Source organism: Primulina eburnea, chromosome 11, assembly GCF_022965805.1.
Source record: "Primulina eburnea isolate SZY01 chromosome 11, ASM2296580v1, whole genome shotgun sequence".
NCBI classification, from domain to species: Eukaryota; Viridiplantae; Streptophyta; class Magnoliopsida; order Lamiales; family Gesneriaceae; genus Primulina; species Primulina eburnea.
The window spans coordinates 31799926-31827919 of NC_133111.1; the positions used below are offsets into that span (position 1 = coordinate 31799926).

The 27994-nt window shown below is 36.6% G+C and overlaps 2 protein-coding genes across 3 annotated transcripts; one reads left to right on the plus strand and one right to left on the minus strand.

The window, feature by feature from the left end:
- Positions 1-1058: 1058 nt before the first annotated feature.
- Positions 1059-21256, plus strand: LOC140805085 (uncharacterized). 2 transcript variants are annotated; one of them, XM_073161271.1, is made up of 6 exons: positions 1059-1540; positions 1997-2468; positions 2758-3097; positions 3233-3331; positions 3420-3548; positions 20282-20421. In XM_073161271.1, exons 1-6 carry the CDS (start codon positions 1300-1302, stop codon positions 20285-20287), a joined length of 1287 nt encoding a protein of 428 aa, XP_073017372.1. In that variant the 5' UTR covers positions 1059-1299; the 3' UTR covers positions 20288-20421. The 2 variants fall into 2 exon arrangements, with proteins under 2 accessions (XP_073017372.1, XP_073017371.1); XM_073161270.1 differs by having other exon boundaries at positions 1063-1540; positions 3420-3540; positions 20282-21256.
- On the minus strand, positions 21013-27463 carry LOC140805084 (cytochrome P450 714A1-like). Its single transcript, XM_073161269.1, has 5 exons — positions 27075-27463; positions 23981-24210; positions 23582-23832; positions 22737-23112; positions 21013-21544 (listed from the first exon to the last, which is right to left on the minus strand). Exons 1-5 carry the CDS (start codon positions 27412-27414, stop codon positions 21137-21139), a joined length of 1605 nt encoding a protein of 534 aa, XP_073017370.1. The 5' UTR covers positions 27415-27463; the 3' UTR covers positions 21013-21136.
- Between the last annotated feature and the right edge of the window lie 531 nt (positions 27464-27994).

The following is a 27994-nucleotide window of genomic DNA, read 5'->3' on the forward strand; positions in this document are numbered from 1 at the left end:
TGTGGTTTAGTCTGATCAGGCGCACTATGTTATGAGTCACTTGCTTTGAAACATATCTCTACGTAAAATGATGATGATTATGTATGTTTAAGTATAAATGTTGCAAGCACGTTTATGAAAAAGATTATGCAATGATGGCACATCTATGGTTATGTAAGTATGTTTAGGTTTTAAGTATGTATGAGCTACTTTAAAATGCATGTGATTTATTACGTATTACTCGTTATTCTCAGTTTATACATGTTGAGTCTTTAGACTCACTAGACTTGATCGATGCAGGTGAGGACGAGTTTGAGGAGACGAGAGGTGGAGACCAGTGAGATGGCTTGGACTGGGCGGAAGACTAACCCGAGGACCGTTTAAGTTTTAAGAACTTTTATGCATGTTGAACTCATTTACTTTGATTTTAACGAATTACTTTATGTTGTTTAAAACAAGTACTTGTTGCAAGTACGTTTACATTTAAACATTTTATTTACAAGTGTATTTTCAGAGATGTTTAATTATTTAAGAAAAAATTTTATTTTTCCACAAATTTAAATATTTCAAAAGCACGGTACGTTACATTATTCACTTTCTCTGAAATCACCCCGTTACCAACAACACGCATTATAGCTCTCTTCTTGGTTCGTGAATTCACCATAGTTGCAAATATTTTTAAATCATTGATTGAATCGATTAAATTATTGGATGTGTTATTTTGTTGTCTCTGATTTATAAATATATATATATATATATATATATATATAATGAAACCAATATTAGTTCCATATATATGTGACACACGCACACGCCTGGTGACTAATTCTTTTTTCCCAAGATAGTAGTAACTTATGATCCAGAAATTATCAACTTCTTCATATATAGAAGAAGAATATGTCGACCATTTTTAAATTAAATCCCCAAAAAGGAAAGGCTTGTTATTTATTTATTTTATTTTGGTAATTTATGATGTGTAAATAAATAAATAAATAAATAATAGATGATAAGTTCATACGAACGAGTGATCCTTATTATTTATTTTAATTAAAAAATCATTCGATTCAAAGACAAAATTTATAAATTTTCTTATGATTCCTTCCATCAAATTTGATGCTACCATGGTACAGGCTGTCTCATAATCTCATGCAAGGAGAAGATGCGACGTGGTTTCCGTGATCTATATGGGACGAAAACCCGCTGAAGAATTTCCAGAACAATAATAGCATATCCGTTCATGCTTCCGAGACACTTTAATAATCAAGACTTTTGGGTTTATTTTCCGCATAAATTTTCAAGGATTCTGAGGAAAAACCACAAATGAGTTCAAGTGCAGTGTATGGTAATCCTCAGTTTATCATTGTTAAGCTCCCAAAATCGCGACGAAGATCGCTGATCAGAGTAAATATCGGGGGATTTCGGAGATGGGAATCATCTGGTTTTTGTTTTTCTGCGTCTTTTTCCTGCCAAAAACCCAGCTCGAAACTGAAGTTTCTCGCAAAAGCCGCTGCCTCTGCTTCTTCTTTTCCTCCGGTCAGCGGCGCCGGCGCCGGATATTGGGGTAACATTTCAATGAAATTTCAATTCCCATTAAGGATTTTCTCTTCTTGAGCTAGAATCCGTGGCAACGGCGCCGGATAATTCTCATGTGAAATTGATTTGATATGCAAGATTTGTCTTTTAACAACTTATTTATTTTATTAGTTTAGGAAATAGTTGCATAAGTGCTTGCTATAGCTTGAACTTTGAGAATTATGCAAAGGAATAACTGAACTTTGTTGTCCTCATGTTAGCCACATACAAGATTATAAAGGGTGGGTGAAGTTTTGGATTTCGATCTATGAGTAAGAATTCTGTCTCTAAGTGATGAGTATTATTCGATTTTTCCGATGGTTATTCGAGAGGATGGGATGATTAGAACTACACGAAACAGAAAATCACTACTTCAGATTATTTGTTTGATGCACATTGACTGGTGTTAATTTTATGCTAAAGGGTGTTTCCTGAATGTTTCTAGAGCAACTGATTGGAGCAAAACCAAATAAAAAAACACAAAGAATAGCTGGCACGGATCAGGAGGAAATAGAAGATCCAACACTTTTAGCTGATCCGGATAGTTGTTTCTGTGAATTTAATGGGGTACTGTTCCACCACAAAATTTGTGATTTTGAGTTTCCCTCTTTAAAAACATTAGAAGAAGGGACAAGTAGTGAAAGGGTCAGTTTTCCTTTGATTATGTTACATGGGTTCGGATCCTCAGTTTTTTCTTGGAGTCGAGTAATGAAACCTTTAGCCCAGATCATGGGATCGAAGGTTCTCGCCTTTGATAGACCAGCTTTTGGATTGACATCAAGGGCAAATGCTATCAAGCATTCATCTATGTATAACAAAGATGGGACACCTTTAAATCCTTACTCAATGATATTCTCCGTGTTGGCGACACTCTTCTTCATCAATTTCTTAGCTGCTGAGAAGGTCATTCTTGTGGGGTATGTGCTATCGGAAAGTGAACTGGAGGCTTCTATTTTTATTGATACCAATTAAATATTTAATCACCCTTCCCCTATCCTATCCGAGTGTTTTATTGAGTGAGCGTGCTAAAGATAACATAGCTTTTAGCTTACTGATTTTAAAGCTCTGTTACTTTGTCCGAGACTCCGAGTAAGAAATACATAAATTAAATGTAACAGTACTGTCGGATCAAATGAATAATCTTTAATTTTACATATATTAAGTTGAGATCTCTGGTACTTACTGTATTTACTGGGAGAAGTACAGGCACTCTGGTGGTTCCCTTGTTGCTGTAGATACATATTTTGAGGCACCAGAGCGTGTAGCTGCTCTAATCCTTGTTGCCCCAGCCATTGTTGCACCATTTTTCAAGAGGAATGTTAGAAAATATGATCATGCTGGGATAGATAGCCACATGAAGGGAAACAACTCAAATTCAACAACTCCAGTGACTCTATTTCTAATTCTTTGCAATATTTTAGTAAAGTTTACTAAATACATTGCTGACACAATTGCGAGCATTGTAAAATGGATGGGAGTCATGGTAAATTTTCTGTGTAAGAAAGCTCTTTCAGCATTCCTGCGCTCTTCAGTCGGCGTGATGTTGGTAAGAACTTTTTTTTAACTCTGGATCGAGTAATAGTCGATTTCCGAATAGTTTTGAAATATGTGCTATTGTGATCATGAATTTTTTTTGTATATATCTATATCTCTAGTCAAGAGTTCCGTTTCATGATTTCAGATAAGGATCGTAATCAATAAATTTGGAATACCTGCCATTCGAGCTTCATGGTGTGATCCAAATCAAGTTTCTGACACTGTTTTACGGGGCTATACAAAGGTGAATACTTGCTATTCCTCTCGGCTGGACAACGAAGCTGACCCCTTTTCCCCGAACATTGAGTAATCAAATGTTTTTCATGATGAAGCCGCTGACAATTAAGGGCTGGGACAAGGCTCTGGTGGAATACACAGTGGCTGTGCTAACAGATGAGACATCTAATCAAAAGCCGCCACTGGCGGAAAGATTGAATAACATCTCCTGTCCAGGTTTTAAAGTTAAAATTTCTTTTTTTTCTTTACTTATAAGACTTTTCTCTGTCTATTTTGATAATGCAACTACCTGTTGTCTTTTCTTGCTTTGGAAGAGAGCAAATATCGAAGAAACAAGGATATGAAGAAGAAAAATGACATCTTTCAAAAGAAAACCGCTATTTCTTCAAGTATTGAAAAAAAGTTACAGATTTTCAATTTTTTGGTCATGTAACTGTGAAGCGTGCAACATTTTAGTCCTTAATATATCATCATCATCGTAGCATATTCCCGCTAATTGCAGGGTCAGCAACATGGATATGTTGCATCTGTTCAACCAAGATCTAAAATATCATCTTTAACTATCCTTATTCAAGTTTTCAATGGCTTACTCATCATTCTACTCTTTTCATTTATCTGTCAATCTAAGATATGTTGGATTGAAGCCGTGTTTGGTCTCCTCTTCGCATGACAAATCATGTTAGACATCTCACCCTAATATTATCCTCTATGGGGGCACACTTAAATAGCTCTTAATCATTTCATTTCTAGTTCCATCCTTTGCGCGTTTTGCCACACATCCATCTTAACATACGCATTTCTACTAATGTCATCTTATGCATAGGTAATCCTGTAGTGACCCAACACTCCGAGCCATAAAGCATAGCTGGTCGAACAATAATCTTGTAACATTTTCTTTTTAATTTCACAAACATCCTTCTATCGCATAAGACTCTTGATGTCATCCTCTATTTCATTCACCTTCATTAATCATATGGTATCCTCTCCAATGTCCTCAGTCTTTTAAATTATAGATCCTATACCATAACTTCAACGTGTGACTCATAAGTTTAATCGCCCTATAGTTTGAGTACTCATGTATATCGTCTTTATTCTTATAAATTGGTATTACAATACTGTCTCCATGATTCTGACATTTTCCTAATATCTAGAATCCTATTAAATAGCCTAGTCAGCCATTGGAATCCAACTTCCCCTAGACACTTCCATACCTCATTTGGTATCTCATCCGGTCCAACTGTTTTTCTTGGTTTCAGCATCTTCAATGGCTCTTATACTTCCTTAGCAATAGCTCTATGATGGAACACCATATGTCTTATGTAGATTAAAGTAATATTCTTAGTCATAGGTTGTTAATAGGTTGTTAGTTTGTTACCTTATTCTTAGGGCCGTTTAGTTAGGTTGTTTTCTTGATCCCATTTTCTAGCATTTGTAACTCTATTTAAAGGTTTTCTACTGATAAGTAAAGTAAGCTATTTTTATTCTCCAAAACTACATGATATCAGAGCCCACAAACTAGGGTTTCTATCCTATGGCTGACAAATCAGATTCTGGAACCACATCTATCTCTACACCTGTTCAATCGAGTGTGATGAGTGAGTCTGTTCATTCATCTATGCAAGTCACTGTGCATAAATTGAATGGTCAGAATTATCTTGAATGGTCCCAGTCTGTGAAACTTGCCATTGATGATAGGGGAAAATTAGGATATCTAACAGGAGAAACCAAGGAGCTGGAGTCTAAAGATCCTAGCTACATATTATGGCGTTCAGAAAACTCCCTTGTTATGGCTTGCCTGCTCAATTCCATGGATACCTCAATTGCAAACCTCATCTATTTATGAAGTCCGCTCAGGAGGTATGGGACTCTGTCCGTGAAACTTACTCTGACTTGGAGAATTCCTCACAGATCTTCGAGTTGAAGACTCGACTGTGGCAATCCAAGCGAGGGAATCGTGATGTCACCAGCTACTATAATGAGATGGTGGCATGGTGGCAAAAACTAGATCAATATCATGATGATGTATGGGAAAGCCAAGCGGATTTTCTCCGACAGAAGAAGCGTGAAGAGAATGATCGAATCTTCATGCTGCTCGCCGGGATTCATCGCAACCTCGATGATGTTAAGGGAAGAATTCTCGGCCGCCGTCCTCTTCCTTCCATCTGAGAGGTATTTTCTGAAGTTCGACTGGAGGAGAGTCGCAGAAAGATTATGAACAACAGTGATCCTTCCGCAGCAGATCCCAGCTCCGATATGTCTAAGGTTCCTGGATCCGATATGTCTGCACTGTTTATCAAAAGAGGTGAAAAAGGGGTTGAGTCCAGTGGAGACAAAAAAAGGAAGCCGTGGAGTGACTTCTGCAAAAAATTCTGGCATACTCGTTAAACTTGCTGGAAAATACATGGGAAACCACCTGGTGGGAAGTCACCTCGTCTTGAGCGAGGCCTTCAACCCATGGCTGACCCTCCTCAAGAGCATTTTATCAACTCTGGGCAGTCTCCATTCACGAAGGAACAAATAGAGAAATTGTTGAATTTATTGCCGTAATCTCAGGATAAATCTTCCTGCACTTTTGTTCACAATGGTAACACTAAGCTCTTGTCATCCTTTGTTTGTTCCCAATCTAAGACCACCTGGATTATTGATTCAGGGGCCTCTGACCACATGACTAGTTGTTCTAGCTTTTTCTTCTCATATAAACCTTTTGCAGGAAATCGCAAAGTTAGGATAGCAGATGGTTCTTTTTCTGCTATTGCTGGTATAGGCGATATAAAAATTTCTGATGTGCTAACCTTGTCTAATGTTCTGCATGTGCCTAAATTATCATATAATCTTGTCTCTATCAGTAAACTAACATCAACTCTTAATTGTTCTGCCACTTTTCTCTCCTCCCATTGTGAATTTCAGGATCTGGTCTCGGGAATGATGATTGGCAGTGCTAAGGAGTGTGATGGTCTTTACATTCTAGATGAGGGAATGTACTTAAATAAAGAGGCTCGGCAGAATTCTTGCCTGCAAGTTGCTTCAGATTTCAGTAATGACGAGATTTATCTATGGCATTTTAGACTAGATCATGCAGATTTCCATTATTTAAAACAATTGTTTCCTGCTTTATTTCGTCATAAAAATCCTTCTTCTTTTCAGTGTGAAATTTGGGTGTTATCCAAGCATCATCGCAGTACATATCCTCCACGAGTTTATACACCTTCAAAACCTTTTGCACTAGTTCATAGTGATGTTTGGGGTCCTTCAAAAGTGTCTACTTGTCATGGAAAACGTTGGTTTATTACTATAATCGATGATCACTCTAGAGTTAGTTGGGTTTATTTACTCAAAGAAAAATCTGAAGTAGAAGATGTTTTCAAAAAAATTTATCATATGGTTCAAAATCAATTTAATACGAGTATACAGATTTTAAAAAGTGATAATGGTCGTGAATATTTGTCCCAAGTCTTAGGAAAATTTTGTGACGAAAAAGGAATTGTTCAACAAAGTTCTTGTAATGACACTCCCCAACAGAATGGCGTTGCCGAAAGGAAGAATGGACACCTTCTTGAGATAAGTCGAGCTTTACTTTTCTCTAATAAAGTTCCTAAATATTTGTGGGGAGAGGTGGTTTTGCATGCCACTTATCCGATGAATAGATTGCCATCTAAAATCCTAAAGTTTCAAACACCAATCACTTGCCTTCAAAATCTGTGTCCACAATCTCGATTGTTTAATAACACTATGTCCTTGAAAATATTTGGATGCACTGTATTTATTAGGAATCCTATCAGGAATACTAGTAAACTTGACCCAAAAGCCCGAAAATGTGTGTTTGTTGGGATTGCTCCGAATCAAAAAGGGTACAAGTGTTTTGACCCCACTCTTAAAAAAATGTTTGTCTCAATGGATGTTAAATTCTTTGAAAATATTCCGTTTTTTAATCCTACTCTTCAGGGGGAGAACTTGGTTGAAGATTCAAAGTTGAAAAATCTAGGAATATCTAATAATAGGTTTAATCTTCATCACAACCTCAGGAACATTGCTAATAACAAAAGTTGTGATCCCTTATTTAATTTAGATTTTCTAGAATCTGATTTTAACAGAGAAAGTGAAAATATAAGGCAAAAAGAAGAGATAAATGTGAAAGAAAATCTAGAGTTAGCTAACCAAAGTAACACTTCCTCAAGTCTAGATCATAGTGAATCTCAACAGCTATTGGAAGCAGAATGCGATGATCAGAATAGAAAACTATTTGGGCAGATATATGAAAGGAAGTTCCCTCATCGACAAATTGAAGCCACTGCACCCTTGCCTTGTCAAGAATTTGAACCAAGACCGGAAAATGAAATAGGTAACTCTTCTGTCTCTTCTAACTCTGAGTTTGATCTGCCAATAGCTCTTAGAAAAGAAAAAATGAAGAACCTAACGGGGGGGTGAATAGGTTCTTTAAGGCCCTTTAGCGTTTTTAAAACGAGTTTGCAAAAATTGCAAGCGGAAGACTTGAGGGACAATCACAAATAAGTACGATAAATGAATGCGTAAAGTAAGTGCGTAAAATAAATGCGTAATTTAAATGCAATAAAGTAAATGCGTAAAGTAAAGAGAGATAGAGATGTTTATGGAAGTTCGACGAAGAATCGTCTACGTCTCCCCTTCTCGATGAGGATCGAGGTATCACTATGACGACTTGGCTTTAGGAGCTCCAAGCTAGCTTTTACAACCACGCCTCGATGCGTCTACTTGGCCTTGAGGGCTCCAAGGATAGCCACGAACTTTACAACCCACTCGAGAGTATTACTTTCACTCTTTTTCTACAACTCTTTTGATATTACAACTCTTTTAATCAACGCACACAAGAGATAGTAGAAAGCTTTGTAAGAGACAAGAGAGAATGGAGTGGGATGATTGAGAATGCATCCTCAAAGGCCTATTTATACTAGTCTTGGACGCCAAGGTTCAGATCTTCTGTTTATGCTTCGGAACTTCCGATCAATTTGCGTAATTTCTGGAATGACTTCGGATCTTCCGTTCTTGACTTCGTAGGGTCCGAACATATGCTTCGGAGGGACCGATCAAACTTCGTTTCTTCCGAACAATTCTTTCAGACAGTGTATGAACAACTTCGGAAGGTCCGAACTCCAGTTCGTATCGTCCGAACATTCCCGCGTTCTCGGAGATTTGAAATCTTCAACACTTCGTAGCTTCCGATCATGTCCATCGTAGCGTCCGAAATCTAATCAATCAACAGTCAGATCAATTTGTCTCCGGATTGAAGTGATTTGATTGCTTGTGTTCGGAACGTCCGATCCAGTCTTCGGAACGTCCGAACTTGCTCCTCGCAGCTTCCGAACAGCTTCTATTTTGCTTCTGATTGGCACAATTTCGGAACGTCCGAACCAAATTTCGGATCTTCCGAACGTAACCTTGTTCTTAATTTCCTGCATGCCTCAATATAAAACATTAGTACATTTTTAATCCAAGTTTTGGTATCATCAAAACAAAAACTTTGGGATATGTTACAGCATTAAAAACATTAATCTCATCCTCGAGATTTGTATGCGTTTAAGGCGTAACAATCTCCTCCTTTTTGATGATCACAAAACTTGGTTAAAAATTGAGAAACAATAATCAACATAATCTAATGGTTATTAAATAACTCCCACTTAATCAAATAACAAGTCTAAGAGGTTGAATTAATAGCAATTTTAACCAAATAAATTCTCCCCCTTTTTGCGATAATCAAAAAGACATAAGCATAAAGAGAGACAAATAAACAGGTAAAATTTCCACTAATAAATGCAAGTCTTTTATACAATGATGCATAAAGATAAAATAAACAAAAATAACAAAAACATAAGCTAAGAATCCGCATCCTCGAACGATCCGAACACGTTCGGTGGATCCGAAGTGAAACGAAGCATCCGAATAAGAAACGGTGATTCCGAAGTAGCCAAGATGAGGAACACCTAAAATTTAAAATATTTAACACATAAATGAATGTTGAGCCATAATTATGGATAAATACAATTAATTTGTATTATCCGACATTATAATGCTCACATTAATAATACTCCCCCTCAATTTAACAAATATGTACGAGAGTATTTGTCCAATGTTTACAACTCAATCATGCCAAGTTCACCACGCAAACGAGTAAAAGTAGATTCATCTAGTGGTTTTGTAAAAATATCAGCAATTTGATTCTTGGTGTCAACATAGTGAAGTTCAACATCATTTTGCTCAATGTGATCACGAATAAAATGATGTCGAATGTCAATATGTTTTGTACGAGAATGTTGAACTGGATTCTTTGTTAGACATATGGTGCTTGTATTATCACAAAAGATTGGAATTTTTGAAAAAGTAACACCATAGTCGAGTAATTGATACTTCATCCAAAGAATTTGTGCACAACAACTACCGGCAGCCATATACTCGGCCTCGGTCGTTGAAAGTGCAACACAGTTTTGATTTTTAGAAAACCATGACACCAAGCAATTTCTCAAAAAGAAACAAGTACCACTAGTGCTCTTTCTATCCACCTTATATCCTCCAAAGTCGGCATCACAGTAAGCTTTTAAATCGAAAAATGAGTTCTTAGAATACCATAATCCGAGATTTGGAGTATTTGAAAGATATTTGAAAATGCGTTTTAAGGCGAATAAGTGTGCTTCCTTTGGACATGATTGAAATCGTGCACACAAGCAAACACTAAACATAATGTCAGGTCTACTAGCAGTCGCATAGAGTAGGGAGCCAATCATGCTACGAAATAACTTTTGGTCAACAGGTTTACCTCCCTCATCTTTGTCGAGTCTGACTGTCGTGCTCATAGGTGTGGATGAGGCTTTGGAAGACTCCATCCCAAACTTTTTGAGCCTCTCCTTGATGTACTTCCCTTGGTTGACAAAGAAACCATCCTTGCATTGCTTGATTTGGAGACCAAGGAAGTAGTTGAGCTCGCCCATCATGCTCATCTCAAAGTGATCTTGCATAAGCTTAGAAAAATCTCTACACAAGTGTTCATTAGTAGCACCAAAAATAATATCATCTACATATATTTGTACTATCAGCAAATCATTATCTTTAGTCAAGGTAAACAAGGTAAACTTTACCCCTACAAAAACCATTAGACAGCAAGAAAGTAGACAATTTCTCATACCAAGCTCTAGGAGCTTGTTTCAAACCATACAAAGCCTTATCAAGTTTATACACATAATCAGATAAGTGCACATCTTCAAAACCAACAGGTTGCTCAACATACACTTCTTCTTTCAAATCACCATTAAGAAAAGCACTTTTAACATCCATTTGAAACAATTTAAAGTCTCTAGAGCAAGCAAAAGCAAGTAGCATGCGAATGGATTCTAGTCTAGCAACAGGGGCATAAGTCTCATCATAATCAATTCCCTCTTCTTGACTATATCCTTTAGCTACTAGCCTAGCTTTATTTCTAGTGATTGTACCATGCTCATCTAACTTGTTCCTAAATACCCATTTAGTTCCTATGACAGGTCTATCAGTGGGTCTAGGTACAAGATTCCAAACTTTATTCCTTCTAAATTCATTTAGTTCATCTTGCATAGCAATAATCCAAGAATCATCAAGTAAAGCTTCTTCTATGTTCTTAGGCTCTATGTGAGAAAGAAAAGCAAGATAATTGCACATATTAGAGGAGCGAGTAGATACTCCCTTCGATGGGCTACCAATGATGAGGTCCATGGGATGATCCTTGTGCGTAGTCCACTCCTTCGGAAGAGGTGCGTCCTCTTGATCTTTAGGAACATCATCTAGGCTTGTGGACTCCAACTCTTCGTCAAGGATATCTATATCATCATCATCAGAAACAACAGGTCTAGGCAAGCAAGGGTTAGTTTCATCAAATATGACATGAATAGATTCTTCAACTAGTAAAGTGTGTTTATTAAAGACTCTATATGCTTTGCTAGAAGTAGAGTAACCAAGAAAGATACCTTTGTCCGATTTAGCATCGAACTTACCCAGGTTGTCCTTACCATTGTTGTGGATGAAGCATTTTGATCCAAAAGCGCGGAAGTAAGAAATGTTAGGCTTTCTCCCTCTCCATAGTTCGTATGGAGTTTTCTTGAGAATTGGCCTTATTGATACGCGATTGATGATGTAACAAGCAGAACTCATCGCTTCAGCCCAAAAATATTTTGGTAGAGAATGCTCACATAGCATGGTCCTTGCAATCTCTACTAGGATCCTATTCTTCCTCTCAACGACACCGTTTTGTTGAGGAGTTCTAGGACAAGAAAAGTTGTGACCAATGCCTTTGCTTTGACAAAAAATTGAAAAATTTTCATTTTGAAATTCCGTTCCGTGGTCACTACGGATTTGTTTGATCAAAAGATTTTTCTCATTTTCAACCTTTTTGACAAAAATTTTGAAATGATCAAAGGCATCACTTTTGTGGGCTAAAAACAATGTCCAAGTAAAACGTGAAAAATCATCCACAATGACAAAAGCATAGGATTTACCTCCTAGACTAGTTGTCCTCGAGGGACCACATAAATCTAGGTGAAGTAATTCAAGGGGCATAGAAGTGGATACAAAATTTTTATTTTTGAAAGATTCCTTTGTGTGTTTACCAAGTTGACAAGCATCACAAAAAGAATCTAATTTTAAATTCAGCTTTGGCATTCCGGAAACTAGGTCAAGTTTTAAAAGTTTTTCTATGGTGCTCATCCCAACATGACCAAGTCGTCTATGCCAAAGAATGTTGTCATCAACATTTAATGTTACAAGGCTTTTTATTTTTGAAAAAGATAAAATCTTTAAATCGACCTTGTAAACATTTTTACTTCTATAACCTTTGAAACTAATGGATTTGTCAGTTGTGAGTGATACAGTGCAATCGTGTGGTGTGAATTTGACTTCATAACCCCTATCGCACAATTGACTAATGCTTAGGAGGTTATGTTTAAGTTCTTTCACAAGAAGTACATCATCAATAATAGTAGAGTTAGATATACCTATTGAGCCGATGCCTTCTATGATCCCTTTGCTGTTGTCTCCAAAGGTCACCGATCCCTTTTCTTTTGGTCGAATGGATTGTAGCAGCTTCTTTTCTCCCGTCATGTGTCGAGAGCATCCACTGTCAAGATACCAAGTGCTCGATAACTTGTCTCCCCTTTGTCCCTATAAGATTGAGATACAATTTGATAGTTGGTACCCGTTTCTTTGGGTCCTTTGAGGTTAGTAGTAGTTGGGGATTTGGGGATCCATTTCCAATAACTATTCTTATTGTGTTGGTGTCTAAGTTTCTTGCATTTAGGTCTTATGTGGCCTATCTTACAACAGTAAGTGCATGTTGGTGGTGTTCTTAGTTTTGCCTTTGCGATAAGACTAGCGAAGTTGACTGATTTCTTTTCATATCCTAGACCTCCTTTGTCGAAGTTACACCTTTGCATGCTCAAGAGGTTTTCTAGTTTACCGCTACTCACATTGAACTTGTTGAAGGCTTTCTCTAAGTCTCTTAGGTTTGTCTTGAGCTTAGTGTTGTCATGCATCCTAGCTTCTAGTTCAGTTTTAAGTTGCTTATTCTCATTTCTAAGTGACTTAGCCTTATTGTACATACTAGTGTAAGCGGAGAGTAATTCATCGTAAGAGGGTACCTCGTCGTCATCCGAGTCGGTCAGATGATCTTCCTTTGCCATGAAGCATAGGGTAGACTCCTCTTCGTTGTCGCTGTCGCTCCACGTGGCTAGAAGGGCCTTCTTCTTGTCTTTGCCGGCCTTCTTCTTGTCTTTGCCGGCCTTCTTCTTGGAGGGACACTCGTTTGCATAGTGACCCTTTTGTTGACAGTTGTAACAGGTCACTTCCTTCTCAATCTTTTTGTCCTTCTTGTTGAAGTTGGAACTCCGCATGAATCTTTTGAACTTTCTAGTGAGGAGTGCCATTTCTTCATCGTCGCTATCTTCAAGTTGACTGGTCAAGGCGATCCCTTTCGCCTTTACTTTGTCGTCATCTTTCTTTGTCTCCTTCGGGTAGATACTTCAAGTTCATGGGTCTTTAGTGTCCCATGAAGTTGATCAAGGTCGTAGGATGCCACATCTCCCTTGTTGGATTCAATGATAGCCGTGCGCTTTGCATCCCATTCTGTCGGTAGTGCTTGAAGGGCTCTCCTCCACACTTGTTTAGTTGGGTAGTTCTCACCAAGTTGGGCAAGCTCATTGATGATTTGGGTGAGCCGCCGGAACATGGTGTCGATATCCTCCTTGGGTTCCATCTCAAAGGTCTCGTACTTGAGTTGGAGAAGATCTATCTTCGTTTCTTTGACTTGATTGGTTCCCTCGTGGCAAATCTCCAATTTGTCCCAAATCTCTTTGGCGGAGGTGCAAGCCGAGATTCGGTTGTATTCATTCATATCTAGGGAACAATGAAGAATATTCATAGCTTTAGCATTTTGAGAGATAAGTTTCATATCGTCCTTGGTGAGGTCATCCATTCCCTTAGGAATTTCCTTATCATCCACCGTTTTCATGGGGATATAGGGACCTTTCACCGTTATTTTCCAAAGGTCGTAATCGACGGATTGGATGTATAGAGATATTCTATTCTTCCAATATCCGTAATTAGTACCATTGAAAAGAGGGGGACGATTTGTGGATTGTCCTTGGGCATACTCGCTTGCTAGATTGGCCATTTTTAAAAGATTTTGAAAAACTTGGCTCTGATACCACTTGAAGAACCTAAGGGGGGGGGGGGGGGGGGGGTGAATAGGTTCTTTAAGGCCCTTTAGCGTTTTTAAAACGAGTTTGCAAAAATTGCAAGCGGAAGACTTGAGGGACAATCACAAATAAGTACGATAAATGAATGCGTAAAGTAAGTGCGTAAAATAAATGCGTAATTTAAATGCAATAAAGTAAATGCGTAAAGTAAAGAGGGATAGAGATGTTTATGGAAGTTCGACGAAGAATCGTCTACGTCTCCCCTTCTCGATGAGGATCGAGGTATCACTATGACGACTTGGCTTTAGGAGCTCCAAGCTAGCTTTTACAACCACGCCTCGATACGTCTACTTGGCCTTGAGGGCTCCAAGGATAGCCACGAACTTTACAACCCACTCGAGAGTATTACTTTCACTCTTTTTCTACAACTCTTTTGATATTACAACTCTTTTAATCAACGCACACAAGAGATAGTAGAAAGCTTTGTAAAAGACAAGAGAGAATGGAGTGGGATGATTGAGAATGTATCCTCAAAGGTCTATTTATACTAGTCTTGGACGCCAAGGTTCGGATCTTCTGTTTATGCTTCGGAACTTCCGATCAATTTGCGTAATTTCTGGAATGACTTCGGATCTTCCGTTCTTGACTTCGTAGGGTCCGAACATATGCTTCGGAGGGACCGATCAAACTTCGTTTCTTCCGAACAATTCTTTCAGACAGTGTATGAACAACTTCGGAAGGTCCGAACTCCAGTTCGTATCGTCCGAACATTCCCGCGTTCTCGGAGATTTGAAATCTTCAACACTTCGTAGCTTCCGATCATGTCCATCGTAGCGTCCGAAATCTACTCAATCAACAGTCAGATCAATTTGTCTCCGGATTGAAGTGATTTGATTGCTTGTGTTCGGAACGTCCGATCCAGTCTTCGGAACATCCGAACTTGCTCCTCGCAGCTTCCGAACAGCTTCTATTTTGCTTCTGATTGGCACAATTTCGGAACGTCCGAACCAAATTTCGGATCTTCCGAACATAACCTTGTTCTTAATTTCCTGCATGCCTCAATATAAAACATTAGTACATTTTTAATCCAAGTTTTGGTATCATCAAAACAAAAACTTTGGGATATGTTACAGCATTAAAAACATTAATCTCATCCTCGAGATTTGTATGCGTTTAAGGCGTAACAAAAAAGGTCTTGTGTTAAATATCCTATGTCTCAGTTTGTATCTAACTCAAAACTCTCATCCTCGTTTGCTGTTTTCACAACAAATGTCTCAAGTGTTCAGATCCCAAACAACATACAAGAAGCTCTAAATGTACCAGAGTGGAGACAGGCTGTTCTTGAGGAGATGAATGCTCTTGAGAAAAATCAGACATGGAAACTTAAAGAACTTCCAAAGAATACTCCCACAGTTGGCTGCAAATGGGTTTGCACACCAAAATTCAATGTCGACGGAACACTTGAAAGACACAAAGCTCGACTAGTAGCCAAGGGATTTACACAAACCTATGGCATTGACTACACGGAGAATTTTGCCCCAGTAGCCAAACTTAACACCGTTCGAATATTGTTATCTATTACAGCAAATTTAGACTGGCCTTCACGACAGTTCGACGTAAAAAATGCATTCTTGAATGGTAGATTGGAGGAAGAAGTCTACATTCTTCCACCACCAGGTTTCGAAAACAAATTTGGAGCTAAAGTATGCAAATTGGAGAAGGCGTTGTACGGACTCAAGCAGTCCCCACGCGCGTGGTTTGAAAGATTCACGCAAGTGGTGAAGAAACAAGGCTATTCTCAAGCATAATCAGACCATACTTTGTTCACTCGCTAGTCGAACAATGGACAGATTGCAATCTTGATTGTTTATGTAGATGATATACTTCTCACTGGAAGTGATCAAGAAGAATTGGAAGCAATGAAGAACAAACTCTCCAAAGAATTTGAGATCAAAGATCTAGGAGAAATGAAGTATTTTCTGGCTATGGAGGTTGCACGGTCTAAACAGGGAATTGTTGTTTCCCAACGGAAGTACATTATGGATCTCTTAAAGGACACAGGAATGAGTGGTTGTCGTCCTATAGATACTCCTATAGATCCGAACAAGAAGCTTGGTAATGTCAACCAAGGCAACCTGGTGAATATTCAGCAATACCAGCGACTTGTTGGAAGACTTATATACCTCTCTCACACACGACCTGATATTGCATTTGCTGTGAGCATGGTGAGTCAGTTTATGCACTGTCCTTATAATGAACACCTTGAGGCCGTATATCGAATTTTGAGGTATTTAAAGAGTAGTCCTGGTAAAGGTCTTTTTTTCAGAAGGGGAGATAATAGGAGCATTGAAGTCTTTACGGATGCAGACTGGGCTGGTTCCATCACAGACAGAAAGTCAACTTCGGGATATTGTACCTATGTATGGGGAAACTTGGTAACCTGGAGGAGTAAAAAAACAAGATGTGGTTGCTTGGAGTAGTGCAGAGGCTGAATATAGAGCATGGCGAATGGAATTTGTGAAATTCTATGGATAAAACGAGTTCTCAAGGAGCTGAAACTTGAAGCCAACCTCCCTATTAAAGTTTTTTGCGACAACAAGGCTGCAATAAGCATTGCACACAACCTAGTTCAACATGACAGGACCAAACGTATAGAGGTTGATCAACATTTCATAAAGGAGAAGTTGGAAGCAGGAGTCATTTGTATTCCTTTCTTGAAGTCTGAAGATCAGACCGCAGACATATTAACAAAGGGGTTATTCAAACCTACATTTGATTTTCTTGTAAACAAGTTGGGCATGTATGATATTTATGAACCAACTTGAGAGGGAGTGTAGATTAAAGTAATATTCTTAGTCATAGGTTGTTCGTAGGTTGTTAGTTTGTTACCTTATTCTTAGGGCCGTTTAGTTAGGTTGTTTTCTTGATCCTATTTTCTAGCATTTGTAACTCTATTTAAAGGTTTTCTACTGATCAGTAAAGTAAGCTATTTTTATTCTCCAAAACTACATCTTACTTTCTGCATCTCATGTCTACCCACGCTTAACTCCTCTGTACTTGTCTCATTGAGTAAGTTTATAAATTAATTCCTCCACCTATCTAGGATAGTTTTATCTTGCATTAAAACTCTATCATCTTCACGGTTGATACGCCTGGCATGTGTCAAGTCTTTAGTCTTCCAATCTCTAGCTTTCGCTATCTTAAAAATATTTGTCTCTCCTTCTGTACCTAACCTATCGTACAATCATCATAAGCTCTTTTCTTAGCATGTCCTACTGCTCTATTACTGAGTCTCTTGGCTTGTTTCTGTAGCTCATATGATCCTTGGTATCTACCTTATTGCCCGTTCTTGAACCTTATTTTCTTTTCCCTAATGACTTGTTGCACCTCATTGTTCCACCACCATTGCCCACTCCTAAAACTTACTAAATAACTCTCCCTCTTCTTAAAGAAAGTTCTTACTATCCCAAGATCAATAGTTAAAACAAAGTCTAGAATAGAAACTCTTGTGTTATTTGAACCCCAAAGCCTTGACCTCCATGGACCCTCTCATACCCAACTATATCCTTACTTACATAGCCATTTAAATCTCTGCCTAAAAAGATATTTTCCTCACTGGGGATTTTACTGACTACATCTCCTAGAGAGTTCCAAAATTCCTTCTTAGTCTCATCATCTAATCACACCTGTGGTGAAATCGCACTAATAATATAAACGATCTCTGGTTCTAAGGCTAAAGTGATCTTCATAATTCTATCCCCAAACCTCCTAACCGCAACAATACATCTCTATCCACCACTATTCTCACTCCATTTCTAATTTTATTTGTTCCTGAATAGAAAAGTTTGAAACATTATCCTAATTCCTTAGTCTTGCTTCTCTTCCACTTTGTCTCTTTAAGACAAGCTATGTTTACCTTCCTTCTTTGCATGACATCCACCAACTCTATTGACTTGCCCGTCAATGTTCCTATGCTCCAAGAGGCTAATCTAATCTTCCTAATCTTAGTCTGAACTATCTTTTTTCCTAGTCCCTGTCCAGTAAGGCGTGATAACCCTTGCCTATTTATCACGGCAACAAGGTGCCGTTGCAGTGCGCCTAGCTCATTTGACACTATCCCAGAGCATAGGTGAAACGCGTCTCTTAAAGCGGGCGACGACCTAGCATTTCGCTTTAATCTGTTAGAACTAATATCCATGTGAAGTGGTGTGCGCAATAGTTGGTTGGCTGTCACAGGCCTAACACCTAAGGTAATATTTTTGCGGTGCTAGGCTATCACTGACATAGCACCAACACTCTTCTATCCGGGCTTGTGACCGGCTGTCTCAACGGACGGATTTTAGTCCGTAATATATGATATATCAGTTTTAGTTTTGTAAACTGTAGGACAATTTATTATTGTACTTGTCATCATTTTCTGATTTCCATAAAAAGAATTCCAGCTTATGGCATTTAGACAGGAATTAATAAATTGATTACTGAAATATATTTATTCGACTAAAATTGATATTCACATATATTTCATATTAAACTTTACAGGAACGATCAAAATATGACGGTTCGGTTGATGAACGTTTTAAAAATATTTGAGTTGTACAGTTACTTGCAGCTATAACTTTTAGTTAAAAAAACATTAGATATAAAATTTCACGCCCCGAACCCGGCATATGACACCAACGTTGCTTTCAAATAAAATATGAAAATGACATGTCTCGTAGTACATAATTTAACCAAAACTAGTATATTATTTCATAACAAAATTTGTGCTTACATCCCAAAATGCAAAACATAAATTAAGTATATCAGTAGAAGCTAAAATTTATCAATATAACAGCAGCGGAAATCGAATAACAACCGCAATTTTAAATTTCTCATTTTAACCCGTCCTATAACTAGGTATGCTCTTCTTCAAGTTCCTCTTCATTCTTATTTGGGGAGGGAATGTAAAGGGAGATTGTTTGGTGAAACATTAAGCTAATTGGGCTAATTGAACATGATATACAACATGATTTATATAATATATGGACATGATTTTCGAAATCAGATCATAAGACTTATCATAACAGAATGTATCTTTCATGCAGAAAATTTCATAAACCAGGCAAACTTATAGCATTGAAATTCCTCTCATTTCTCCATGGATATTGATATCAGGCTGCATATGTTACTCCAATAAAGGATGAGATCATATTATCAGTTATCATCCCATTACATCAGGTCCATAAAACATAAAAAATTTGGAAATTTTTTTCCACTTAGATTTCGATTCATAAAAGTATTTAAAAACATATTTTTCAATTCAGAAACCGTATATACAGGTCGGTTTAAAACACATACATACTTTTAAAACGATAAGCCCAATCAAATTCATATAGTGGAAAACTAGCACGGATCATCCTATATCATCGATTTTATGACAAAGCTTAAGAATTATATGTCCGAAGAAACCTTAAATAACTACATGTGTAAAATATTATGTTTCTCTGCTCGAAAGGAGAGTATCTCCGGTGGTTGTTGATCTTTCTATGGTTTTGCTCTTCGTTGTCCTCAACTACGAGTTCTACAAAATATTCACAATAGAAGTTCCATCGTAACATGGGACAAACACTAACGTGATTGCCTATGAAGAAATAGATGCTAAAATTCAAAGACTTTCAATTTGGAAAAAGAATGCGGTGGTGGATAAAATATGTAACAGAAAATGTGTGTGGATTCTTGATGAATTAGGATGATGACAAGTTAGGGTTTATAAGAAATTGGAGCAAAATGTTCTATGTGTTCTGTTGTGTAAAGTGACCGCATTTATGGTCATAATCTCAATTTCAATCCTGTAACTATAATACAAGGATCGATTTGGTCATTCCTGCCGAATCAAATGGGAAAATGTTAACCAACTTCCAACGTTTCTGCTGAATAACTTAAGTCGATTGCCTGAGAATAATTACTGAATCAGTTAGTAATCACATTCATATTTAAAATGTCTCAGCAAGGAATTGAAGAGCTGATCTTGTGCTTCACACATAAACTTATGCAACAACTATACTTGTTCATGTAAAGCAGAATTATACTTGTCGATGTCCTCCAGAGGTTGGTTCCACATTTTATGATCGAGGCTTCCCCGGTTTAGTTATTTACTTCTTCTGATTCTGCTGATTCAAGTTGTAATTGTGCAGGGATTCGGATAGTGTATTTGCACTGGCTTCAAACTAATTGATATTATATTCGAATGATAAAAATATGGTTCTTACTGTCTCGATTTACTTGATGAACAACAGTACTGATCATTACTGGTGACACGGATCGACTTGTCCCGGCTTGGAACGCCAAAAGACTCTCACGGGCCATTCCTGGATCAAGCCTAGAGATAATCAAGAACTGCGGGCACTTGCCTCAGGAAGAAAAGGCTAAAGAATTTGTATCTATTGTTGATAAGTTCCTCCAAAGAGTATTTGGAGCTGCACAAGCGCCTCGTTTGCAAGTCGTGACTTGATAGTTGCCTCCTCGATGATGCAGATGGGAAGGCAAGAATATCGCTTTCTTCATCATTGCTAAAGAAACTGAAAGAAGCTCATGTACTAAGGTGTGGTGATATTTTTCCACCAGAAGGGAGTTTACCGCTGGAGGTAAGTCAGGCAGTGGAATATAAGATATGATAAAAAAAAATTTGATTGTGGTTATGAGTGTAAAAGTCTTCATTTTCCCATTACATTATCAGGAGAGGTTTAAGGATATGTTTGGATCGAACTATTTGAAATGTAAGACTTTAATATTTATGTGCAAATCCATCTCACCTACTTGGTAATTTAATTCCATTCTTTTGAAATTCATTACCCTTCATTTTTAGTTTGTGAATCAATATAATAGCTTTCAAATTCTTTCAACACCTATTAAATCTTGTCTTCAAATTCAATTTACACCATCCAAATACAACCTTAGTGACATGCCAAGTATGGGCAGTGATTCATTCTCCTTACCAGAATAATTCCAATCAAAAGATGAGTGCCCCTTCTTCAAAATAAATTACATTGTTCATTCTCAACAAAACAACACTCCCCTGAATATATTATTCTTAACCCAAAATATTACACAAACTATTCAACCAACACGGTATTCTACTACACCTTCTTCGTCTAACGTTTACGAATGCATAAATGAACATCCTGTCCAGGCTCGACAATCATCCTAAAAGCAGGTGAATGCCTATACTTGGGTGACAAGGAGAACGTGAACTTCGAAACGATGAGAAAAACAATGATTTTGAGCTGAACGAGTGCGAAACTCTTGCCCAAGCACAACCTAGGACCCAACCCGAACGGGATATAAGCATTGGAAATCCCATTCGTGAAGCGTTGTGGGTTGAATTCGTTCGCATCGGCTCCCCAAATATCAGGGTCTCGGTGTAGAGTAGGGATTAAGGTCCACAGACACACTCCTTTGGGCACCACAATGTGGGCAATTTTAGTTTCTTGAAGTGCCTCTCTTGATACAAATGCTGCCGGAGGATAGAGCCTTAGCACCTCGTGGATCACCATTGTTGTCTGCATCCATTGGGATGGAGTCAGTTTTTTATGTTCAAAAAATAGAAAGTAAAAGGAAAAAATATAAACACATTTCAAGTTTTGGTCATGGACAGATGATATCTTTTTTCTTTCATTATTATTACAAACAACTCTCAAAGGTTATAATAAGTTTCATCGACGATGACTTATCACACCAATGTATCAAGTTTGAGACGAGCTCTGAGATTGTAATACCCTCCACTCAAATTATAAGTTTCATCGGAATAGAAGAGGAGGAGAGTAAAGTGCTATGAATTTTGGAAAACAACTATAAGATTTACTTTGGAAAATCATCAAAAGAAAATCCATTTTACAAAATTTCATATCTAGAGATAATTTTTTTAAAAAATAAAAAATAATTTCATCAATCTTTCATGCTAAAAAGACTGTTTGTTAATTAAACTTCAAAAGTTTTGACTACAAGTACCGTTAAGATACTTCAAAAGGAGTGATCTTTAACTTAATCTAATTTGAAACATCTTTTAATTTAATTGTTTTTACAAACAAAAAATTTCTTGGACAAGTTCGTAGATAAATATGTACTAATTATTAAATATTTTACGCCAAATTTCAATATATTGATAATCGAGTCTTTTTTTAAAAAAATCTTAAATAGTTCGATTCATGGTTAAATATTTAACCAAGAGTCAAAAATATATATACTCGAGAAAATATCTTATTTCACTTGTAAAAAGTTCGATTCATTAGAGTTTAATGTTAACATAATTAATTTTATATATTATTATGATGTATAAGTTTAGAAATTATTTTGAAACACTATTGCAAATAATAATAATAATGTAACATTTATAATTTATGAATCCGTCCACCATTAAAATTAATATTTTAATTCAATAATTACTGCATTAAGAAAGCAAAGAAAATATATAAAAAAATTATATTTTAACCACATGAAATTTTGATTTAGAAATGGGTAAATTTTCTTTTAGTTATGCATGTTTGTTTCTTTACGATTTTAACATTCTATGTTATCAAATTGGTGTCATGTTAATGTCACGTCAAGTTTAAAATTGATTTTAAAATAATATAGTAAGACAGGACCAAAATTAAAACAACATAAAGTAGCAAAAATGTAATTTAGAAAAAAATTAGTAAAAAAACTTTTTAGATAATAATTTGATTCCATAAATTAAAAGAACTGCATGCTTACCGTTTTCAACTTATGCAATGAGTCCGCATCCAAGCTTCCCCCATTGGCACGGCAGACCTCGTCCACCTCCGCGCGTATCCGAGCCTGCCACTGCGGGTGCAACGCCAGCAGCATGAGGCACCATGACGCTGCAACAGCGGTGGATTCATGGCCAGCAAAGTAGATGTTCTTGCAGTTGTCAACTATGAATTTCTTGTAATTCGAAACATGATCATCATCATTAACATTGTTCATGGCTCCTTCTAGAATCAGCTGCATCAGATCTTTGTTTCCGCTAAAGCATTCTCCGTCGCGCTCCTTCACGGCGTCCCATATCAGCGACTCTATCTCCTTCTCCAGTTGCTCTATTTTCTTCTGCTGCCCCGTCGAGAAAATTCTGCGATTGCGCAGTTATTTTTCGAGATACAACCTTTGTTTTATGCAACTTCAAGCAAGTCTACTTATCCAGGTGCATTATATTGATATTACTCGCTATCTAGCAGTTTGGTTCTTCGAATAAATATAAAGATAATCTCATCGACCCAAAGAAAAATCAAACTGAAAAAGAAATCCATGAGAATTTTATATTATATATGTTATAAAATATCGATCGACCCAATGAAAAGGGGAAAAAAACATAATTGTTCATGTAAGTGGACTATTTTGTGTTTTTGATTTTTTAAAACATGCAATTAATATTCAATTAAAATAGTAAATGCTTTTGAATGACTTTTCCAGATTATATATTCCCATATTAAACTTCTCCTTTTTTTTTTTTTTAATTTGAAAGAGGGTTACTTTCTTTTAGTAATTGTACATTTTGTAAATTAAAATAATAAATACAAAATGGGTTTAAAAAAACATACCCAAACGTATGGGAACCAAAAAGGAAGTTTTGGCTAGACATGAGTTTTTGAAGGGTCCTGAGCTTTGTGAAAACCCGTTTTCCATTCAGAAACGAACTACCGAAACACGCTTTTGAGATCACATCCGCAGAAACGCATCTCAAATCCTCTTCAACTTGGATTTCTGCCATGTTTCCACCTTGGCTTTCTATATATCCCTCCCATTTGCCAATTAACGACTCCACAGATTCAACCATCAATCCCACCATTCCCTGCAGTATTTAATTTCAAATATAATATTAATACAATATCTTTTTTTGTTTACTGTGGTATTTGATAATTTAATATATAAACATCTTTATGTTATAAATTCTGGCCCGGAGCAGATGCCTCATGGACCCAATAACTTTAGAAAATTACCTTGACCCTGTGCATGAAAAATTGAGGTGCGACAATCTTCCTTTGTCGTGCCCATAAGTGCCCATTGGACCTCAAAATCCCATTGCCAAGCATTGGGGCAAGTCTCTTTGTGATGTACGAAGGCTTGCCCAAGTGCGAAGATAGGCTGTGATTGTTCATTTCCTTCACCATTTCTGGGTGGGTCACGTATAGATGTTGCTTGTTCACTGTCGAATATGTGTATATTGGACCTGCAAACAACGTTAAATCATCAACTAATTAACTAAATGTAATTTTGTAATAGGATCGAAATCAGTCTCGTTTACTAGAAATAATGTCTTTCAACTTAAATATTGGTTATAGGCCTATTAATCATGATTCTTAATCGAAGGTGTTCCGGTTCCGATGAAAGTAATTGAAACCGTAACAAAATGAAACATTTTTTTTAGATTCTGGTTCTCAATGTTGTCAAATTTAAGCCTAAATAGTCATGATTCTTAAATTTTTGATAATTTTAGTTTTTTTCCATCGAGATGTTGATGTGATACTGTACGTACCAACGCTCGTCTCGTCAGAAAATAGCTAAAATTCTCTATTTATATAAACTTAGTAATTAATTAACAGCAAGAATTAAGTCATCTATGTATAGAGAACTTAAAATCAAATATTAATGTATGATTCCATACGGTTCAGATTCTAGTTTCATATTTTTAGAAACAAGAACCAAACCGCGGTCTTCCGGTTTTGAAACATGGGAGACAGTTTCTCTTTTGGTCCACTCGGGTTTTGATCGACATATATATGATGCATGGAGTGAGTAGTACTCAGGTGATCATTAATGTTGTGGGCAGTGGAAGACCTAAACACATGCATAGATTGTACCGGCCTGTCTGCGCGAGTCTCGTGGGAAAACTGGGGTGTTCCTGCAATGCATGTGCGGTGCTATCATTAGCAAAATTTCAGGATTTTTGGGACATCCAAGTCCTACGTGTGCCATGCACATTGACCTGTCTGAGTATCGTCTCAATAATTTGTCCTTTCTTTTCCCTACTTTTTCGGGCGTATGTGTGACATTTTTGTACAAAATGACCCCTTTTCGACATGGGATTGTCCTAATGTCGATGGCGCTTTTCAAGTCTCTCAAATGAACCAAAAATCATTTAGGTCGGAGAAGGTCTCTTGTGAGACGGTCTCACGAGTCTTTATCTGTGAGACGAGTCAATTCTACCGATATTCACAATAAAAAATAATACTCTTAGTGTAAAAAGTAATATTTTTTCATAGATGACTCAAATAAATATCTGTCTCACAAAATACGACCCGTGAGGACTACATGTAGATCTTGACATGATAACGTCTGAAATACATGTACGGTTATGAAATTTAAATTTTAATTAACAATAATTTTTTTAAAAGAAAGAAAATAAGTTTAAATATTTTTTAATACTTAAGTTTGCAACTCTAAATGCCAATCTTTCATTACCATGGCATAAGAATATCGTATCGTACCAAAAATTTTGATATACCGATTTTGGGCATACCAAAAAACTTCGGTACATATAACTAACATATTGATTAAACCGAAATTGTACAGTACCAAATATTCCGTTTTATACTGAAAAATCTTATATTTTTAAAATTTTATAAATTTATTGTTTTAAAATATTATATATTTTTAAAAAATTTATATATTTTATTGGTATTCCAGTATATACCGTAAATTTTCAAATTTCAAATCATTACCGTACAGAAAAATTAGGTATCATTATCGTACCATATCGAAATATTCGAAAACTCGGTAAATTTAACATTTTTTCTATACCAAAATATCGGTATATCGAAATTCGATATTTTTTCTTACTTCTAGGATAACTAATCCCTTATTCCTATTGAATCGGCCCGCATGATCCAAATAAGTGAATCCAACGACCCTAATTCATCGTTGCATTGGGTTCTAATTTTTCGATCTCTATGCATCATTGACATTCCAAGCCAATTATTGAGTTTTCATTGCATTCATGACCCAAATCTTTCTTCGAGTATATAAAACTCACACTTTACCAAATCAGTATATAAAAAAAAAACAACCGCGAGATAGAGATTAAAATTACAAAAGAAATTACTATTATAAAAAATAAATATACAAGATTAATAAGACTGAAATTCGACAACTTAGATAATCAATCACAAATAGACAAATATACATGATCAAAACGAAACTTTCAAATCACCCACGTAGCAAAAAGTGTAATAGCTAGATCAATCCAAGAAAGGTGTTTAGTGCAATGTATTTTGGGTGTTCTTTTTCCATGAAATTAAAGGTTCCCGGCAATACTAACACAAGATGGAACTTTGAAGAAATGAAACTTAGTTTGGGAAGTGGTTGTCGTTTTCGGGGGCCAAGACTTAGCCTTGAACGTTCAAAAAAATTCACTTTAATTAGATCAATAATATTCGGATCTTATCTTAGACTTGTAGCCATCATAATCTTGCGCATGTTTATTTTTTATCTTTCCTCTTGATTGTGACTTTTGAATCTAATGCAACCATATTGACTTAATAAGTTGAGTGTGTATCATGTGAGACCGTCTCATAGATCTTAATTTGTGAGACGAGTCAACCCTACCCATATTCACAATAAAAGTAATACTCTTAGCATAAAAAGTAATAATTTTCCATGAATGAGCCAAATAAGAGATCTGTCTCACAAATACGACTCGTGGAACTGTCTTATACAAGTTTGTGTCTAATAAATTAAATTGTGTTTGGATCGATAGAAACATATATATTATCGTATCAATTTGACTCAAACTTAGAGATAACGATTTAAAATCTCTTCTGTCACTCTTCAATCTAGTCACTTGAGAAAATCTATAATCTATCTTAAATCCATATATTCGTTATCCTACATATTAAATAGTTCTGATTTCATGCAGACATGAATCTTTTCAACTAAATTTGTTTTCCACGATTAAATTTACCAAAAAAAATCATAAATAACTCAATATATATATATATATATATATATACACACACACATGCAAATATCAACTCATAAATGGCATAAATATTAATATTAAAATCAGGTAAACAAGTAAAAGAAAAAAAACTTTACCATATTCTTTCCTCCATTGCTCAAAGTATGGGAAGAGTGTGGAAGTATAATCATGAGCCACAAATTCTCCATCAGTTTCACCCTTCTTCGCATCCGAATTCACTTGAATTCTCTGCATCTCCCTAACATTTCCATATAGAAAACGAGGCTTAGGCCCTTTGATACCTTGTAGCTCGAGCTTCCTTCGAATCCTCCATGGATCAAACCACGCGATCTTCACGAAACACGACGATGCTACGGATAAGATTACGACAAGAATGTGGAGACCGTGCTTGGTTATTGCGACGGGAACAAGAGAAAAGAAGAGAATAAGAAGAATGGAGAGAAAAGGGAGTTTCATTTCTCGATCGGATTTTCTTGGTTTTAATGTGGAGTCTTGAAGGTATTTTATAGAGTACTAGGACTGGTAATCTTTTCATTATTATATTGGGTTTTCAATAAATTCACGTGGGGTCAAGATACATTGAATAATTTTAACTATTTAATGTATATGAGATGTGATCACATATATATTATAATAATATAATTAATGTTCGCATATATGATTCCTTATTACTTGGTCAATTATAAAATTTTGACGGCACTAGTGGAAGACGGTTGATGCATACATCTCACTTGGGGGCCATACTATGATGTCTTAGATGTGATGACTTTTGTGTTTTGTTCTCTTTTATTCGTCTACGTTTCAAATTCCGAGCAACAATAATAGTCGACATGAGAATTGTATTCTTTCTTTGTAAGACGAATTTGTCCCGTATCCAGGGGCGGATTTAGTTTAGGCCGAACGGGGGCCACGGCCCCCCAAAAAATTTAAATTTTTTTTTTAGTATATAGCGATATAGGGACGGTTAGGTTAAACACGTCGCAATATAGCGACGGGATAGCAAAATCCGTCGCCGATCCAGATCGGCGACGGTTCT

Coding starts and splice junctions, on each gene's coding strand:
- LOC140805085 (XM_073161270.1), top strand. CDS start 1,300: ATGAGTTCAAGTGCAGTGTATGGTAATCCTCAGTTTATCATTGTTAAG. Junction 2,469..2,757: donor GAGAAGGTCATTCTTGTGGG/GTATGTGCTATC, acceptor GGAGAAGTACAG/GCACTCTGGTGGTTCCCTTG. Junction 3,541..20,281: donor GAATAACATCTCCTGTCCAG/GTTTTAAAGTTA, acceptor GATGAACAACAG/TACTGATCATTACTGGTGAC.
- LOC140805084 (XM_073161269.1), bottom strand. CDS start 27,414: ATGAAACTCCCTTTTCTCTCCATTCTTCTTATTCTCTTCTTTTCTCTT. Junction 23,113..23,581: donor TTTGGTTCCCATACGTTTGG/GTATGTTTTTTT, acceptor GCGCAATCGCAG/AATTTTCTCGACGGGGCAGC. Junction 21,545..22,736: donor CATTGCATAAGTTGAAAACG/GTAAGCATGCAG, acceptor CAATGGATGCAG/ACAACAATGGTGATCCACGA.